The sequence below is a fragment of the Syngnathus acus genome, chromosome 13, assembly GCF_901709675.1.
Source record: "Syngnathus acus chromosome 13, fSynAcu1.2, whole genome shotgun sequence".
In the NCBI taxonomy this organism is placed as follows: Eukaryota; Metazoa; Chordata; class Actinopteri; order Syngnathiformes; family Syngnathidae; genus Syngnathus; species Syngnathus acus.
The window spans coordinates 6,456,368-6,474,773 of record NC_051098.1 but is presented as its reverse complement, the minus strand read 5'-3'; the positions used below and the strand labels follow the sequence as shown (position 1 = coordinate 6,474,773).

Sequence of the window (18,406 nt, the reverse complement as noted above, 5' to 3'; positions counted from 1 at the left end):
GTAGTGTTGGCTCGTGAGTGAACGATCCGTTCAAACTAACGATTCCTTTCAGTGAACAAGAGTGAACGAATCACTTCCTAAAGTGATTGGTTCTTTTTTCAGTTCATATGACTTCAGCCAGTAGATGTATATGTTGTTCCCACGGGATGTTGTAATATAGAGAAAAATGTGCGCGTTGACGTTGTCGACATTACCGTGTGTTTACTTGATTGTTTCTTGTCCGGTGTATTGCTTAGTTGTGTGTGTTATTGAAGTTAAAAAAAAAAAAAAAAATGGATCAGTGTGTGTGTGTGGGGGGGATTCGTTGAACGATTCGTTTGAACACATCTTTTGAGTGACCTTATTCTAAAGATTCAGTTCAATTAAAAGAACTGGAATGCACATCACTAGATCACATGCTCTGGTAGTCATGGAAACACAAAACAACATTTCTTCCGGCAAACGACATACGACAAGTTTATATGACAACTTGAATAAAACGTTTTAATATTGAAGGAGGACTACATCAGTTCTCATCACGTCAGGTGAGTTTAATCCATGGAGTTACCATGACGTTTTTTTTAATCGTCGTATGCACGAAGAAACTTTGTGTGCCATCATGTTACAATATGTTTTAGAGAGACTAAATATTATGTTTTAGAGTGACTTAATATTCGTGTGCCAGTGATGTAATAATTTGCCCTAGCGACTCGGCAGCTTTACTATACCTGTTTGTTTTTATGTGACATTCGGTTTGTTTATTTGCCGTATCTCAGTTTTCCTTCTTCAATTCCGCTCACACTAATAGCCAAGTTATTTATTTAAAGGCGTATGGTTTAAAATTTACAATTTCAGCCCAGTGGACTATTAGCAATGTGAATATCACAACAAACCAGGGTAATCCAGTTTACAAAGAGTGACAGGTATTATCTTTCTTGTTTTTTCCCCCTGCTTTTTCCATCAATAGGTGTTTTTTTGGTATGTTGGATATTCGAGGGATTTAAATCAATCCCGATCAATTGAAATGCACACCTGCAAAGAAATGTTCTTGTGCAATAGAATTTACTGATCTTACTACTGATCCACATGTTTGCATGGAAAGTGGTCCGTCTCGCTCACAGTCTTTGTTCTAGTTTTAGCTTGGACCAACTTTGGTTTCCTCCCATAATCACATTCGGTTTATCGAAGGCTTTCTAAATAGTCCATGTGTGAATGTGAGTCAATGCTTCTTTGCTTATATCTGGCCTCGTACAGTTCACCCATTCCACTCTAATAAAGACAAGCACTATGGAATATAGGTCAACTGATGTTTTTTTTAATATTAATAATGTTGTAGAATCAGAGGTGAAAATTTACCATTTGCTTTTTCTTTTTTTTTAATTCCTCCACCCTTTGAGTGAAACTTAACAACCCTCATTCCAAAGCCATTATGTTTTAGATAGTGTTTTAGATCTATGTTGTTGGCAATTTCCCTGCTCTCGTTATAACAATATACCTAATATGCCTCACTTAACTAATTTCTCAATAGCCCTTTAAACAGTTACTGCCAGTTGTTTTAACTACCTTGCATAGCTTTTGGCAAATCTGTCTGCTCTGGTCACGCTTCCTCAGCAGCATCCGTTTAGTAGTCAGAGACAGTGGTGCTGTAGCGAGTGTGAGCTAGTTCGAAGTGAGCGTGTTCATATATACTCAATGGCATGACTGTTTGATCTTATTGCAGATGTAATCTCCTGGTAAAAAGACGAAGGCCTCCCAGCCCACGAGGAGACATGAATTTAAAAGACTTTGCGGTACTTTCCAAAACAAAATCTTTACAATTCAGTGCGAGGTAAGATGAGATAACATCAATGTCACATCAGATATGACTTTAAAAAATATACATCTGAGTCACTTGTTACTTGGTTATGTGGATGTACAATTCATTTTGTGGGCATCATTGTAAAAGTTTGCAGTTCAGCATGTTTGGTCGCTCCATAGTACTTACTGTGAAATGTAGTCCAACGTCCATGTATACTTTTTCATTTGCCAGTCAGTAATTGAGTGAATTGATGCTTGCTACACTCATCCTGTGACTAACTGATGAAAATATTGATCAGCCGTGGCAACAGGGATCTGCGCAGTGGATGGATTGAACATATTGATGAGAGCTTGGCTTGCTAATCTGATTGAGTGCATCATTTGTATGATTGACTATCATTGACTGGCTTCATAAACGCGGGTGTGTGTGTGCGTCCGTGCGTGTGTGTGTGTTACCCTAGGAACCCACAAGGCCTGCAGTTGGAGACAGTGACTCTGGCCCAGCAGAGCAATGAGCTGGAAGAGAAACTGCAAAAACTGAAAGACAGTATGAGAAGAGAGAAAGGCGAGAGAGGGTGAGTATCAATGGTTCAGCTTTTGTGGTGGAGATAAAAGCAACCTGTAAAAGTCAAGAGAAGTGGGAAAGGACAGTTGGAAATGCAACCAGAGACAAAGAGCAGAATAATATTGGAAAATAAAATAATTGAATTTTCTTCAAAGTCTTAGAGATAGCTGTATTTCCTCAAACAGTGGCAGTGTTTGTTTACTTACATAGCATAGGATATCAGGTATCTGGCCAAGCATGGATCCAGACCCCAACCCCATTGAGAATCTGTGGGGCATTTAGAACTAAGGTGAAGCACAAAGTATGTAACATCCACCAGCTCTGGAATGTCCTAAAGGAGTGGAGGAGGATTTCAGTGGCAGCCTGTGAAGCTCTATGCCCAAGCGTATAAATGCAGTGATGAAAAAATAATGGGGGCCACAGAAAATATTGACACTTTGGGCACAATTCAGTCATTTTGACTCGATATTCTTGCCAGTGTTTTAGACATTAATGCCTGTACACTGAGTAATTTTGACGAGATGATGAATTCCCACTGTTACACAAGCTGTTTACGTGTTGTTTCTAATACAAAGATAGAAAATATTTTTTTACTCTATATAGACTGGAACTAAGTGAATAATGGCCACCATGTGAGACTACATTCGTTTTTTTTCTTCCTGTAATAGGAAAATAACATTATACTGAATCTGACATGTTGATGGGCTATAATTAGATGGGCTAAAGAGAGGGATCAGAGACTTAAGAGGCTTATAGTTAAGTGCAGAGAAATTGCCCATTTCACCAGTTGTAACACACAAAACAGTGATGGTTGCTGAGAAAAAAAATCCAGCAGAGGAAGACACATTTGAAGATTGATAGTATAGTAGTTCACGTCACTGACTTTATGGCATTGACCTTGAGATCAATTCCCACCCAATGGTTTTTTTCCTCCTTCAAAATTTTCTCATTATTGACCGTGACCAGTCTGCTTTTAAACGTAAGTCAGCTGAATGAGGCTGCATAACTGGAGGTCCAACATCCAATTCTAATAAATGAGCTATAAATCAATATGGGGAGAGTGCTGTGTTGCAGCTAAACAGATAACACATGAACATAGCGCTCGATGTCATGTTGAAATACTGCAACATTTACAGCTTCACTGGCTTCATGATGCATGGTGTGGGCACAGCTGCCTGTGTGATTTTGATACAGCACTCCATAAATCACAACATTTAATTTTGTCTCGCATTGGCCTTATGTTCTGTGGTAACTTCGCCGCACCGCCTTGTTCTTCAAATGTAATGGTTGGCTTATGTTAGCTATATTGTAAACGACGAACACACTGATATAAAGTACCAAACATTTTGATAAAGAATTTAAATTTCATGAAATGAGACTGCAACATAAAAATATTCTAGTATTGTGTTTATAATTCACTTCACTATGAATAATAGAAACCGAGGTTAGCAACTCGTACCTGCGGGTATAAAGTTCCTATGATCACATGCACTGTTGTTCCTGTGCCAACCACCCAGTTTTGAATTAGGATTACCGACTTGATTTCATCAGACCATAACACATTTCACCCACATGCTTTTGGAAACGTCATGTAGTTTCGCATTGTGCCCCAATCATCTCATCTGTCCGTTACTGATTGGCAATGTATAAAACCTTCATTTTCTGCTTTATGACAGGCAGGCTTCTTAGAATGAAATCCTTTCAGTTCCCTCTCTAAATTGTCCTCAGTACAACAGGAGTGCATCTTTGACAAGCCTTCCCTGCAAATCTTCAAGCTGTGATTTATCCTCAAGCTGTGCGTGTTGTTGTGTATCCGTGTTATGCACCGCTTTGTTTTTCTCTTTGCTTGTCCCCAAGATCACACTGCTCCCAGAGTAGATGGATGGCTTATCCTTGTATTAGAGGCGGATTCAGTTATTGGGCCCCAACGAATAGATGTACAAATTTAGTTTGCTGTGAGGAGATGTGGTGTAAGCGCTTTGTGACGACGACACAATAAAGTCAGTCCGATGGCTTGGGGCAAATGTAGTACATCCTTCTATGATTGGGCCGCCCGACTTCCAGCTTTAATGTGGCTTTGACTTTCGGCTTTGGATTGTAGATACTATTGGCTCTCTTATCCCTTGTCTTAAACAAAAATCCTTCCCCCCCTCCTATATTATTAAAGGGCACCTTTTTCGATGCGATCAATATGGTACCAGGCTGAACGTTTGTTGGAGATTAAGTCAGAGGCAGCATTGGAAAGTTGAAGAGTGGGCATGTTTTATCATGTATGAAGTGCAGCCTTCTTTGATATTATTTAATCAAATGTGTTACACCAAGTAGAAAGCACTCTGATATTTTGAGCCGGAACCTCTCTGTGTTTGTAAGGTAGATAAACAATGAATGTGTCCTTGTTGAATCTGTGAACGCAACCTACTTGTGCGCCGAGATGTAAGTGAATCTGTCTGTGGATTAGATAATGAGATATTTGCTAATGCAAAGTCCACCAAGATTCCCAACACCTTATTTGTGTCGCGCATGTCCTGAAGCGACAACTTGTCACCCTACCCCAGCATAGGTGTGCCTCGGCTGTCTCCCTTGGCGACAGTCAGTTGCCAGGGAGATGGCGCTGAGGTGATTACCTGACGCCCACCCTCAGTGTCAGCATAATAACACACCAACAGAGTTCAGGGAGTTGGCAAGTCTGTCGTCACATTTAAACGCACATTCTTTTACACACGCATATTGTTTGACTTTCTGTGACAGGTTGCCAGCTCAACCAAAAATAAACAGCCTTCACAGTAGCATAAATAATTCAATACAATGAGCATGAATAACTCCCATCTAAATGAAGAATCCATTTTTGCATCTTCACAAAACTCTTTATTCAAATTTAGAAGTCCTGCTGCATTATGTTTTTGCCACAGAAACATACTTCTCTGTGGTTTTGAGCAGTTAGTGTTGAATTCAGCTTGTCAAAAAATGATACTTTTTAAAGTAATCCAATTCTTTTTCTTAGCAGTAGTTACAAATTCGCAAAAAGGTCAGATGTGCTGAAGGATGATACTGTAGCTACATTACGTTTCCCTTGATGATACTTAATCAAGTACATAAATTAATGTACTAATTAATATATTCATATAATTTATACATTGAATATGCTGTTTTCTAGGATTGCGTTTTTATTTACTATAGCTCTCAAGTCATTTCATTTGTTGTGAACCTATGTCTTTGAGTGCAATACCTTTAGAAAAAAAACTGAATTTAATCGAATTGAGTTGTGAGGATGTTTCTTCCTTTGACTATATTGCCTTTTGGTACTGTATCTGTCCCTGAAATAACATCACCGACTCTGTGTACTGGTGGCAAATGGATCAAATCACAGCATGAAGTTAGAAATCAAAAGAACAAGCACACTTTATTTGTCCAACAATACGCTTCCACCGTATGTCCAATTTCAGTGAATTTAATAGTGACAAAAGTGAGATAAAATGAACAAGTCTATCTGTGAGTAAATTATACAACAGTGTGGATATGAGACACCAACTACGGAACAAAACTGAGAGACATATACATAGGTTGACGGAACACAGAATGTGATAGTTTCAGTTGGCTAAGATACTGAACAGGAAAAGGCTACCTGAGACATGATTAAACCAATGAGTAAAGCTAATTTGGGACGCGTGAGGGAGTGTTTCAAAAAGGAAAAATTCAAGAATCCAAAATATTTATAAAAGGATACAGCTCTGATAAAGTACTATTAAATGAATTTAGGTTTGTATGATTGATTATCTAAGCTAAACTACCCAATACCCTCTTGTTGCTTCTCTTCGTTTAGGCAACCAGGAACCTTTTATCGGAAATCAGAACAATTAGCATCGATAAGCAGCAGTGCTTTGACGCAAGGCGCCAAGAAAAACCAAAAGGTACTAATTTTGTTTGCTTGTTGAATCTATGCTCACAAGAATTTAGTAGATGTATCTATTTAGATACATGAAACTAATGCCACCCGGTAAAAGTACTCATTTTGATCCTGTGGTGACATGCTATTGGGTCGAACTTTAATTGAATATATTTTTGATGCACTTCCAAGATGTTCACTTTGGATTGCTTTAAAGTAACTGACAAATATGCAGTCAATCGACCTTAGTTACAATGAACCTATTCTGACGTTTGGAAATGAATGATGAACCAATTGAACTCGCAAGCAAATATGCCACCCAAGGGGTTTGCAAACAAAACTATATCTTTGCAGGGCAGCCTTTTGTTGCAAGCTTAAACTGTTTGTTCCCTGTTTCCAGCAATCGTCAGCAGGCAAGTTGAAGATCCGAGTGCTGAAGGATGAACCTGTAACTGGTAAGTCATCAGTCACAGTATTTCAAAGTAATACTATTTCTTTCTTTTTTTTCTGAAATTGTAGTTTAATTTCCAGGCAGTCTCCTCTATTGCACACTTAAAGGTAAATATTTAAGAACCTCACAAAAAAAGGAGTACAGTTGGCTTTCAAGGAATATACATACGAAGCCTGCCCAGAATGTCAGTACTCACCAGAAAGGCCACTTTTTTTTGTTTTTTTTGCCATATTAGTTGTTGCATGGGTCCTTTCATTTTGTCAGCTGTACTCAGGGAATTCCTTTTTCGATTATCTCACCGGGTTCAGCTAAAAATATCCTCAAACAAGCTTGTATAGGTCAAAATTCCAAGATGTTCTCCAATTTGACACCTCAAAATTGCGGTGACATTTGTAACCGCACGACATGCCTTTAAAATCCCAACTGTGATAAATATTGACACATGGAGGTACAGTATGGGCTTAAACATGAAGAATCATCAGATTGAAGGTAACATGTGCTATGTTATTTTAGGTGCCTATCTGTTTTGCTGTATTACCAAAGTATTCATTCACTAGCATTGACTTGCATCCCATTCTTAATTTGTAGGGCTTAATATGACACTACTGTAGAAAACACAAAGGGGATGGCTCTTTTCTTTTTCAACATGTTTGTGGCCATGTATCACATTTTTAACTCCTGGCCCCAACCCAATAGAGAACCTCTGGAATGCATTAGAGCAAAAACTGAGAACAAGGCCTTCTCATCCAACCTGTGCGGTACCTCATAAATGGAAGAATGATAAAAAAAAAAAAAATCCCATAAACACACTCCTTGGGTATGTGGAAAGTCTTCCCTGGAAAGTTGAAGCTGTATTAGCAGCAAAGGGTGGGCCAATGTCATAAAAGCCCTACTGATTAAGAAGGAGATGAACGGCATTAACTTTACAAACTTGGTAGAAAGGCGCTTTATAAAGTCAAGTCCACTGACTTGATTTATTTTACAGGGCACAAATGATACATTCAAATATGGTGGACACGCTGGCATATCTCAGCAACGGGCCAGTCGCTAGGCTGTGTGCGCTATATTTGACAATTATGTCTCTGTCTCGCTAGCGCCACCTCATCTCCCTCTGTGTGATACATGCTGTTGTCCCCAGACAACACGGCAAAGCACGACGACAGGGTCAGTTTGTGGACCGAGAGACGTCAGGTCTCATCAGCAGGTATACAGAAATCCACAATGTTTTTGGTGGGATTTGAGGTTTTGTATACATTACATAGTTGACTAAAAAAATTGATAGATCTTGAGTACAGGTTACTAAAAATCCCCCACAGCCGTCATTTCTATTAACACTGTTCTTTGTGGATTGGTTGAAGTTTTTTATTTAAAACATTAAACATTTCCCAATGTTTTCAGAAGAATTTTTGGGGTTAGGAAAACAAACGAGTGGATTGTGAACACCTTTAAGATACAATTGGCCCCCCAAATGCCCCCAGCCCCCAAGGAAAACATGGAGCATACCCATTATGGTCACTTTCCACTTTAAAGTTTGAGACCATAGTACCACCAAAATGTTTCAGCTCAAGACTTTTCCATAAGGAACACAGAATAATGTTGTTACAACAAAGATTAATAGGAAACACAACTTGACAGAAAAATATGTGCCTGCATGATGATCAATGAAATATCTTCTAGTTTTTTTCTTGGACAAAAGATGGCAGGAACCGTTATCCTTTGTTTGGGAAACCCTGTTCGAAACTAATATTAGTTATATCTTCACACAGACTTTTGGGAGTTTCAGAAGCAAAAAGACAAATATGTGTGTGTGTACAGCACATGTCTGACTTTTTGTATTTCATTAATACTGCAGGAACATCGTTCCAGCTCATGACCTCTGCCTCTTTTAATTCTAGTTGTTTGTCACTCTCATTCTCATATCACATCTCCCTCTTGTCAAATAAATGTCTCCGCTCTCACATATTTTTTGATATAGGTACTTCACTGTGCCAGATATTAACACCTTTTTTCCCCTCCATCCTCCTCATGCAAAATTGGATTCTATTCCTCCCTCATGTCCTTTGGTGTTTTTCTTACGCCATTTACAGTTTTTAACCTCGTTAAATTAATTTTATGCATAACGTACACATACATTCATCAATATCAAACGCATGAAAACGCCTGTGCAGGATTTACCAGAAAGCTAATTTTCCCTTCTGTGACCTCTGTGAACTTTTATTTATAACTCGGCCTCAATTCACTATTGCAGAGGGGATAGTGCTCTTGACTCATCCTCTTATGTCAACCACAGTGAGTTTAAATGTAATGTGGGACTTTACTTGATGCAATTTATGTTGAAGCCAAATGGCACCTTTATGGGTTATCTATCTGTAATACCCGTTGCGATGGTCATAATGGCAAACATAGTCACCAGGAAGAACATAGTTCAAAAAAACACATGGGATTGCCTGTGAATGACACACATGGGACTCACATAGTAATTTAACCAATAATGATATCCTGTAGAACTATACTTAAGTATTATAGCAAAATGCTTTCCAATTGGTTTCCAACTTCATTTAGTTAAGTTAAATATAAAAATACCATAAGACAAGTGATTCTTAGGAAAGTATAACAAGACTATTGACCAATCCTAAATTATTTTGCATATTAATACTAAACAGTTAAATTTCTAGGTGTCACAAGTGATGAGAAAATTAGCTGGAATCCACATATCAGTACTGTCAAGTAATTCAATATTCAATAAATTAATATTCATTCATTCATTCATTCATTCATTCATTCATTCATTCATTCATTCATTCATTCATTCATTCATTCATTCATTCCATATTTATTTATTGCATGACTCAATTGCAGTGAATCACCCAATAATACCAAGGCGCTTCTTGCAACACGGGGAAATTATAATTAAAACATAAATAATTTGTATAATTATGACTACTACTTTGCACCGTCCAGAATTATGTGCCTGGGGTAACCGGCTCATTGTCATTACCACTTCCCAACAGCCCCACTCCTCATTACTCATGGACTACACTTGAGAAACAACACACACACGCACACACACAAACACACACCCACGCCCGTGCATACGCATACACACTAAACTTAATACTATGCAGTATTCTAGAACCATTCAGGCAAAAAAAAAAAAGAAAATTGGAACTAATTTCCTCCAGCATAGCACAGAAGAGTGTCGTGATATGCTGCTTGTTGCCTGATAGTATGCCTGGTCCCAGGAGTGTGGCTTTAATTTATCCCCAGGCGAAAGAAGGGGGATAAGGACCAGCTTTATGGCACCATTAGAAGGCAATGCACACTTGTGTAGTCCAATTTTCTACTTGGTTTTGCAAAAAAAAAAATCCCACACACGCACAGAGGTATGTAAGATAGTTGGTATGTTTACTTGATCTCTAAAAGTGTGTTTAATTTGTAATTAAAGCTTATGTAACCCTCCCACCCTCATTTTGAGAATTCTACAAAGAACAGCAGTGTCAATCCTCCTCGCAATCTGCAATGCAAACATGCAAGAATGTTCGCATTGCTCTTGACCTTGCGTCTGGGCTCCATCACTGTGGGTGCTGATGTAAAAATCTTTCCCTGTTAAGGAAAGCAGATTTTAAACAGAAATAATGATCTCAAGATGCACAGACACATGCCAATTAACCCTGCCTACTTTGTCTACCTCACACACAACCTGCTTGACTCGGTTAGCTGAACCTTCTGTCAGTTTATTGCAGTTTACTTTAAAAGGAGAAATCTAGTTTTTTTTTTTTATTACTCTGAGTCATTGTTTAACCCTTTGTATCTCCACACATTCTCACTTTCTCTTCTCTGTGTATTTTGTTGGTAACCCTTCATGCAAGCTAATTTTACAAGGTTCGCTTCTGATAGTGAGATCTTGTGTGGAGTCATTTGGATGAGCGATTCCTGAGAAACTAATCATAAGATCAATTTTGACCAAGCAAACGTTTATAGGACTGTGACTGAGGTGGTAATAATGCATATTGGAAGCTAAATTAACATGATAGATTAGTGCACAGTCCTATTTTATGAATTCAAGAATGATTGATTTTAAAACCAAATGACATTCAAATCACCTTCATTGACTAAATTATTACAAAACAGGCTTGTGCCTTAAGACCTAAAGCCTGATCATCTGCAACCCTGAATTTTGTATAAACAATTTGAGGACAGGAAAATGACTACAGATATAAAGATGAATCAGTCTTCAAAAGTAGAAGAAAGGCTGATGTTGTAGTCGAGCTGTGTTGCAGAGGAAATTTTCTTGAAAACAGTCCAAATCACGACGAGCCCTTGCTACTACAAACCAGTTGGATGTTCCAAGCGGGGCAATCGAGAATTGAACGAGGGGATGTTTTGCTGCGAGACAACAATACTAACCACTCACCCAACGATGCTGTTCGTCTGTAGCCCCCTCTCCAAACTCTGACCTCTATTCCTATGCCAATAGGATCTTGATTGTGCGTTCATTTCTTTTTTTAACTCTGGATAAAGGTACTTGAAACATAAGGCATTGTTCTTCTGCATATGCATTACATTCACATCATCATGCTAAAAATTCATAGTTGTGAGCACAGAATAAACATCAGCGTGTAGTACAAACATGGTTTGCAAGAGTTCAACTAAGGGGGGCACTACTGTTCCATATCACTGTTGGCATTCAGGCTTCCTCTCTGCTCTGATTAGGCAAAACACGAATAATAGCTCCTGCTCAGACTCACACTTAAATGATGGATTGTATTTATAAAAAATAGCCCCTAAATAATATTTGCCGGAAAAGCACTTTAGCAGTTACACTCTTATGTTTATTACAAAGCTTTTTAACCCAAATTACATTTTTTAATGTTTAAATGTTATCCACATATTTTCAGATTTATTGTTCTTTAAAAAACATTTGTAAACCAATTATTCAGAATGTCAATTATTACCAAACAAATCTTAATATTTTTGGGCTGATGGGCATGTTTCAGTTTTGTCCAGAAAACATCTTTATATAGTTTAATGTTCAAATACATACTCCTCAACTACAAAGGCTTAGAAGCAATCATAAAATAAGCACATTATATATATTTTTCTCTTACATAAATATTCCTACTCAAAGACTGCAGAAAACAGCAAAGCAACATTAAGTGCCAGAACTTGTTTTTCATGTTTTCACAAAAATCAACTCACTCAGAGAGCGATTAATATTACACCACGGTACATTTGTCCTGCATGTCATTAAAAACCCCCAAACAAATAGGGTGGCTAACTCAGCTGTGTAAACGCTGCAACATCGGACAGTCAAGTCGGCCCCCTTTGCATTATCGGTGGTGTGCCATTTATCATAAAAGCTGCTTGTCCAATTAAGCCACAATAGGCACTTGTAATACTCCTAACAGTTGACTGTATCCATCTGTTTAGACGACACAAATTAAGTAACTCCCGGTGCACTTCAAAAGAACTGACAACGGTTCTTGTGGGGAAAAACTGTTGTAGTGCTCTAACACAGGGGTTATCAACCGGTGGTCTGCGGCCCTCAAGTGGTCCGGAAAATCGGAAATGGAAAATAGTTGTAACATTTTTAAAAAGAAAGGATTTATTATTTAGACTTGATTTATTTTCCAGCTAATTTTGTGAATCATTTACCCATCAAAACTATGTCAAATGTAGCTGAGCTTCCCAAAATAGACATACAGATGTCCTCCTTCAATGCAAAATAAAATAGTCCGCCAAAGCAGTGGTCCACGAGTTGCTTCTTAGACAAAAAATAGACAAAACCAGTTGAAAACCCCTGCTCTAACGCATCAACTGTAGATGTAAATACCATGACATAAAAGATGGAATTCTGGAATTATCTTTATATCTGAAATCCAAATGTGTTCAGTACCCAACAAAAACAACGGGATTGACCTTGCCGTTCCAATAATTTTGGAGGGTTCTCTGTGTTTGTTTTGTATTGGCATCACAGTCTGTCTTCCCAGTTTGGCTTGAACCTTTCTTTGGATACTTAAGTCGGTATCTGGTGAGCAGTCCGAGGCATAACTTGTTTCTCTCAAAAAGTCAGCTGGGAAAGTTTAGCTCACCCATGAATCTGAACATAATCATCTGTAGAAAATCGGTGGATTTTGTGCATATTGTATGTAAGTTACCTGCTGCCTAGGTCAACCCATGCTGTTAGTCAGGTCATGTTACAATATGTAAGTTGGGCTTCTCATTTGAGTTGCTTTGTTTTGTTGGGTTGGATGCCCATTGCAGTTGGAAGTGCATACATCCATAGCCTTATTCAATCACTCTCGGCTGTGTACTTTGGCAGGATGCAAAGGCTAGGGGATTAAACACATGCAGCTGATGCATGTATCTCTCGCTCCTCAGATAATCCTGTGTCATTTGTGTTGGAAAGAATGCAGGAAAAGAGGACAGAGAATAGGAAACGGGGTCACAAATTGAATATTAATTTCATTAGAATTGTCCACGAGGCCACGAGTTTCCCACAAACTTGGTTATTTTGTAAGGCTCACACGTGAACATTTAAAGCGTTAATTGATGGATGGACATTTTGTGGGGTTCCATATAACTGCCATCTAGTGGTGAATGGGGATGATACAACTTAAAACTGTACAGTGAACCTCAACTATTTGCAATAAGGATCGAGCAACCCAATAAATAGCGAAAGTATCCATATAATTGACACTCTGACTTTTTGGCAACTTTTCATCTAGGAATCGGTGCACTCCAGTCGCTCACCTTGTCTTTTTAAATATTCTGTCCACAAAGGGAGAATCATCCACATTAATTAAAAGAAGCTCATTGATCTGCCTTAAACTGTGGTGGTGACCGGGACAACCCTTTCAACTGTGCTGCCAGTAGTCGGTCTTCCATATTTAAATTCTAGTGTCCATGGTCTGGGGGTTTCTTCTTGACACTTTCAAGGGCGGGATAACAGTCTTAATATTGGTTAACCTTAGCAGCGCAAGTGGTCAGTTGTTATTAAAGGAAAAGAAAAATGAGTTTAGCCTGTGGTACAGAGAAGCTCAATCAGCATTCATGCAGCGCGCGTCCCACTTTTTGACCTCTAAGTATGGAGGTATCTGAGCTGGGTGCAGTAGGCGTAAAACATTTTTTGTATTTATATTTGTTTCTTTGTAATTACCATGATAGGCAACGTAAAATTCATATTTACATTTTTCATGTTTAATATAATGTGTATAAGTTTTCTTATTGGAAATAATTAACTCAAATCAACCATTGTAGCTTCAATATGATATATCAACACTTTGCAGACCTTTCATTATGTTTTTAATTTTACATAATGCTTTGTTTTAAAAAAAAAAAAAAAAAAAAAAGCAAAGACTCAAGAAGCTCTCACTGACTTTCTTTCCATAAACCAAGCTAAGACAACGTTGGCCTATGAATATATTATGTGTTTAAATGGACAGCAGTTCAACGGATTTTGTGGAGACTGGACTGAACTGTCAATCAAATCGAACAGATCAAATAGACTTTAAGCAGACTTATTGATTAATACTAACCGATGCACAATACACCATATAATAGGCCTTATATTTCGAAAGTGAACAGTTATTGCAATTACAGTATGTCTACTTCATTGAGGATCTGCCTGATTAATTTTTGATCGAGTTATTCTCACCAAAGTTCATTGAGCTTTTTTATAAAATGTTGATACAAGAAAGTTTTGACTTGTTTTGCCTGCACAAATTGGCAATTACGTATCCACGGCCTCAAAGAATCTCATTATCTGTCTTTTCCATTTTTCCTTTCAACGTATAATTACTCAGCTATGAAAGGCAATACACAGTGCACAGACTAGAATAGGTGGATTTTTCATTAGGAAACATAATTTTTGAGACTAATTCAATTTCTATTCATGTTTTACAGTACTGTTATAGTGGTAGATTAAAGAAGATTAGCATGAATTATATATTGGCATCCTTCTAATTCAGCGCTTCTCCCCCTATTTTATTGCAGAGGTTTACTGGGAATTATGGAGACAAGACAAGAGCAGAAATTACTAAAAAGGAACACTATCAGGTTGTTAAAAAGGATTTTGTCAATTCTCTTCTTGGTGGAGAGTTTGATGAAGAAGAGTCAGCAAGATCTTTCCAGGAGGCTCTCAAGGACTGGAGAAACCGAAGGTGTGATGGTCCTGCCGAACCAGTCACAATTTGGACTCAAACAGGTGTGAAATATTGCAAAATCATCTGCATCAATTATGTTTTTTGTGTAATTAACTTCATTGATGTAATGTGCATTAACGGTAACCCCCTATCCCTCACGGCTTTGATATTATGGCAAAACATTTTCAGCAGTCCTCTCATGCCCGTGCTCACATGACAACCCCCCTCTCCTCCTCCTCCTCCGCCATTTTCACAAATTCCCGAGCGTTCCTGCTTCCTCTTTCCTTGCCTTTACGCTTGTGTGTTAAGGCCTTCCAGAAAATGCTTACCACTGCGGTAAGAAAATAATCCATGGTGGTTGCATATTGCGATAATTAGAGAAGTGCTATGGGTGGCTGTACGCCACTCAGCAGCACTCATTTCCCTCAGCCATGCACATGTGTATGTATTTGTACAAGCTGCCTTCCATCTCATATTGGGTCTGCATCTGCAGCAGAGCATATGGCTATGTATTTATGTATGTGCTATTAGTGGTGTTATTATTTCTGTGTGTGCTTCCCTCCCCTTGTTTTCTCTGCCTTACCACTTGGACAGACCCCCCCCCCCCCCCCTTCTTCTCCCTCTCCGCTCTACTCTGCAAATTACTGCCAGGCCCTTCAGCCCTAATTATTTCTGTCAAGCCACTGGCACACAGGTCCACTTTAAAACTGCCACTGTGGACTTCTAAAGTGTTGAGAGCAATCATAACATTTTTCTTTCTTTCCTCGATCTGTGTTTTTTTTCTCTCTCATGTTGTTGCAATGTTCCTGTTCTATTGCATACATTGATTTGTGAGTCTATATGGGCCTCACTGCTGCCTGCTTGTGTTTTCTCACTTACTGTCAGTAGCAATGAAATTGTGTTTTCTCATTTCTAGAGAAGTTGTTGTTGTTGCACATCCTACTTTTGTCTGACACATTTTGGGTTTTGTTTTAGTCTCTCTATAATCCAAATTATTTTTTTTTATATTCTCTCCCTGTATCAGTGTCAGGTACAGCAACCCAAGCTGACTTCCCTCCAGAGGGAGGCCATAAAGGAGGAAACAGCAACATAGCCGTTGAAGTGGCGTTCCCTGAAAGCAGTCGCACCTATTTGGACAGGTTGCTCCTCATGAAGTATCGCAGGTACAGATTTGGTCACATCACACGCGCCACTTTAGATTGAGATTCAGTATCAAGTGTTTGCGTTTTATTACATTTTTACATTAAATTCTACAATCAATATAATGCATAGAAAGGGGGTGCTCCCCCACAAAAAAATATTAAATACATAAATTGGTAAGAATGGTGTGATTTGATTCAAGTACGCTTATTTTTAATGTCTTTCATTCGGTTCGATTCATTTGGATTACGAATCGATTCATTGAGGTATGGTTAGTTTAAAGGGGTATGATGGGATTAGTTTTTGTTGTCATTTTACAATATGAATGAACTTGTCATACTGTAAATGTGGCCTTCAAAGATATATCTCCCCAATAAAAGATGATTGGATACATATTTCTGCAAGGAGAACGTTTTGATTTAGTTAGATTTGGTGTACTTGTATCTTTTAAATCAAAACAATTTTTCAATTGAGACGGAAATTATTTTTTTTACACCAAAACAGTGGCGGTTTATGTGCAGCTGGTGAGACAAGATCAACAATCTGAATTGTGTTTTCATTGAATGCTTTCCACTTTCCTCCTGTTGTGTTTTGGTTTTATAATCATCAACATTCAAACCTTTGGACACACTTCCTCATGCTATTTAATGAGAAATTACCTCGAAAATGTTGACTCGTAGTGTATATTGTTCAACATAAACGTACTTTAATACGTATAGGGTACTGACCATTCGGTTGTGTGCCACTATAAACAGGTAAACGGCATGATAAGTGACGGCATCCTAAACTGAATTGAAGGACCAATCAAGCAGACAAACGGTTCTGTGCAAGAATAAAGAGGTAATGGAATTCAAGAGGGTTTTAAAATTCCAGCTGAATGCTTTCTATACATGTCAATATGTTCAGTAAAAAGATGACCTCTGATTAGCCAGCATCAACAATGTCATCTGGCAAATGAATGTGATTGTGTTGTGAAACAAAAATATCTGTGTTTTGGATTCATCATTCTTGATGCAAAATAAATATTACAACAGTTGAATTCTTGAATGTCTATGCCTTTATTTTATGTCCCAACCCCTTTTTTCAAGCCCAGCTCTTCATTATATTGTCACTGATCTGTCTCCTTAAAAAGGAGTTTATATCCGAATCGTCTCATCACATTTTAATATCTTCTGACAAGTATATTTTAGGTGTGTACTGACTTATCCGAGCTGTTGATTTAGAGCAGGGGTGTCAAACTCATTTTTTAAGCGGGCCGCATTGTAGCTTCTTTCGGAGGGCCATTATGACTGTCAACCCAAATAAATGTATGAACACCTCATATTATATACAGTAAAGGCTACAAAACAAACTGAACAATACTTCGTTTTCAAATCAGAAGAGTAAAAACTGGTCAAATATTAAAAAAAAAGATATTAAAAGTGAAGACAATTTGCAATTCTAGTAATGACACGAATTTGATGCATAATTTGTCTTCGCGGGCCACATAAAATGATGTGGCGGGCCGTATCTGGCCCCCGGGCCTTGAGTCTGTCACCTGTGATTTCGAGGCTGCTGTTTCAATATTGTTGCACTCATGTAGACACGTTCAAATTTTTTATAAAAAAAAAGAATTCGGTCTCCTGCCAATGCCTCCTGCCTACTTTCTGCCTCTTGGTCTACAGATTCTGTTGGTTCACAAAGGATTCTCTCAGCATAGAATGTCTTCCTGAGATCTTGGCTTCAGCAGGTCCCATAATTACAGCCCTTTATTTAAGCGGCACCTCTCAGACTGAGTAGCCCACCGGAGACCGAGCCAGAGGGGATGAGAGGTAGAATGCACTTTTAGGGCCCACTGACCGCCTGAACAGGACCGCTTTAAGTCCCCTGCTGCAGCAGCCTTTAAGTGAGGAACAAAGCAGGGAGCCAATCTAAGTGCAATAAGCCTGCAGCCATGATGGTGGCAGAGCTTAATGAAGAGACAGAGGGACTGGCTGGCTGGCAGAAAGAGTGAGAGGCTGAATTTTAACAAGTTTCTGAGAGTGAAGGGAGGATGGAGCTGTTTTATAGAACTCACTAAGGGGAGAGGTGTATTAGAGTCGTAAACATCAGCAGCCCTGTGACTTGGGGGGGTTGTCAGGCTGATTACCTGAATTCTCAGGGTGTGGTGAGTGAGCGCCTCCTTCCATCAATGCCAAAGTCAAAGTATCTGTGATTAAGGCACTGAACCCCTTAAGAAAATCTGTAAAGCTAAAGATCTACACTTTTACCTCATTCCACCTATCTTATATTATTATATTAGTCATTTCAAACATACATTCACCATACTTAATGACCCGTGCCAATGAGGCTATGACTCATCACCTTTTCTTTGTTAGCGTATTAAAATGAAATTGTGAAGTCAATTTCTACACAATACTGTGCAGAACTGGTTCAGGGAAAAGAAAAACTTCAGTATACCTGCAAGA

General features: G+C 38.5%; 1 protein-coding gene across 2 annotated transcripts; it reads left to right on the top strand.

Annotated features, from left to right (window-relative positions):
- Positions 1-418: 418 nt before the first annotated feature.
- On the top strand, positions 419-17,006 carry zbbx (zinc finger, B-box domain containing). Of its 2 annotated transcripts, XM_037268725.1 has the most exons (9): positions 419-524; positions 1,700-1,807; positions 2,238-2,351; positions 6,162-6,249; positions 6,625-6,679; positions 7,770-7,879; positions 14,671-14,881; positions 15,844-15,982; positions 16,715-17,006. In XM_037268725.1, exons 2-9 carry the CDS (start codon positions 1,749-1,751, stop codon positions 16,716-16,718), a joined length of 780 nt encoding a protein of 259 aa, XP_037124620.1. In that variant the 5' UTR covers positions 419-524; positions 1,700-1,748; the 3' UTR covers positions 16,719-17,006. The 2 variants fall into 2 exon arrangements, with proteins under 2 accessions (XP_037124620.1, XP_037124621.1); XM_037268726.1 differs by lacking the exon at positions 1,700-1,807.
- Positions 17,007-18,406: the final 1,400 nt, after the last annotated feature.

Excerpts from the sequence above, each read along its gene's own strand:
- zbbx (XM_037268725.1), top strand. The coding sequence starts at position 1,749 with ATGAATTTAAAAGACTTTGCGGTACTTTCCAAAACAAAATCTTTACAA. Across the intron at positions 1,808-2,237 it reads TCTTTACAATTCAGTGCGAG|GAACCCACAAGGCCTGCAGT; the intron begins GTAAGATGAGAT and ends GTGTTACCCTAG. Across the intron at positions 6,250-6,624 it reads GCGCCAAGAAAAACCAAAAG|CAATCGTCAGCAGGCAAGTT; the intron begins GTACTAATTTTG and ends CCCTGTTTCCAG.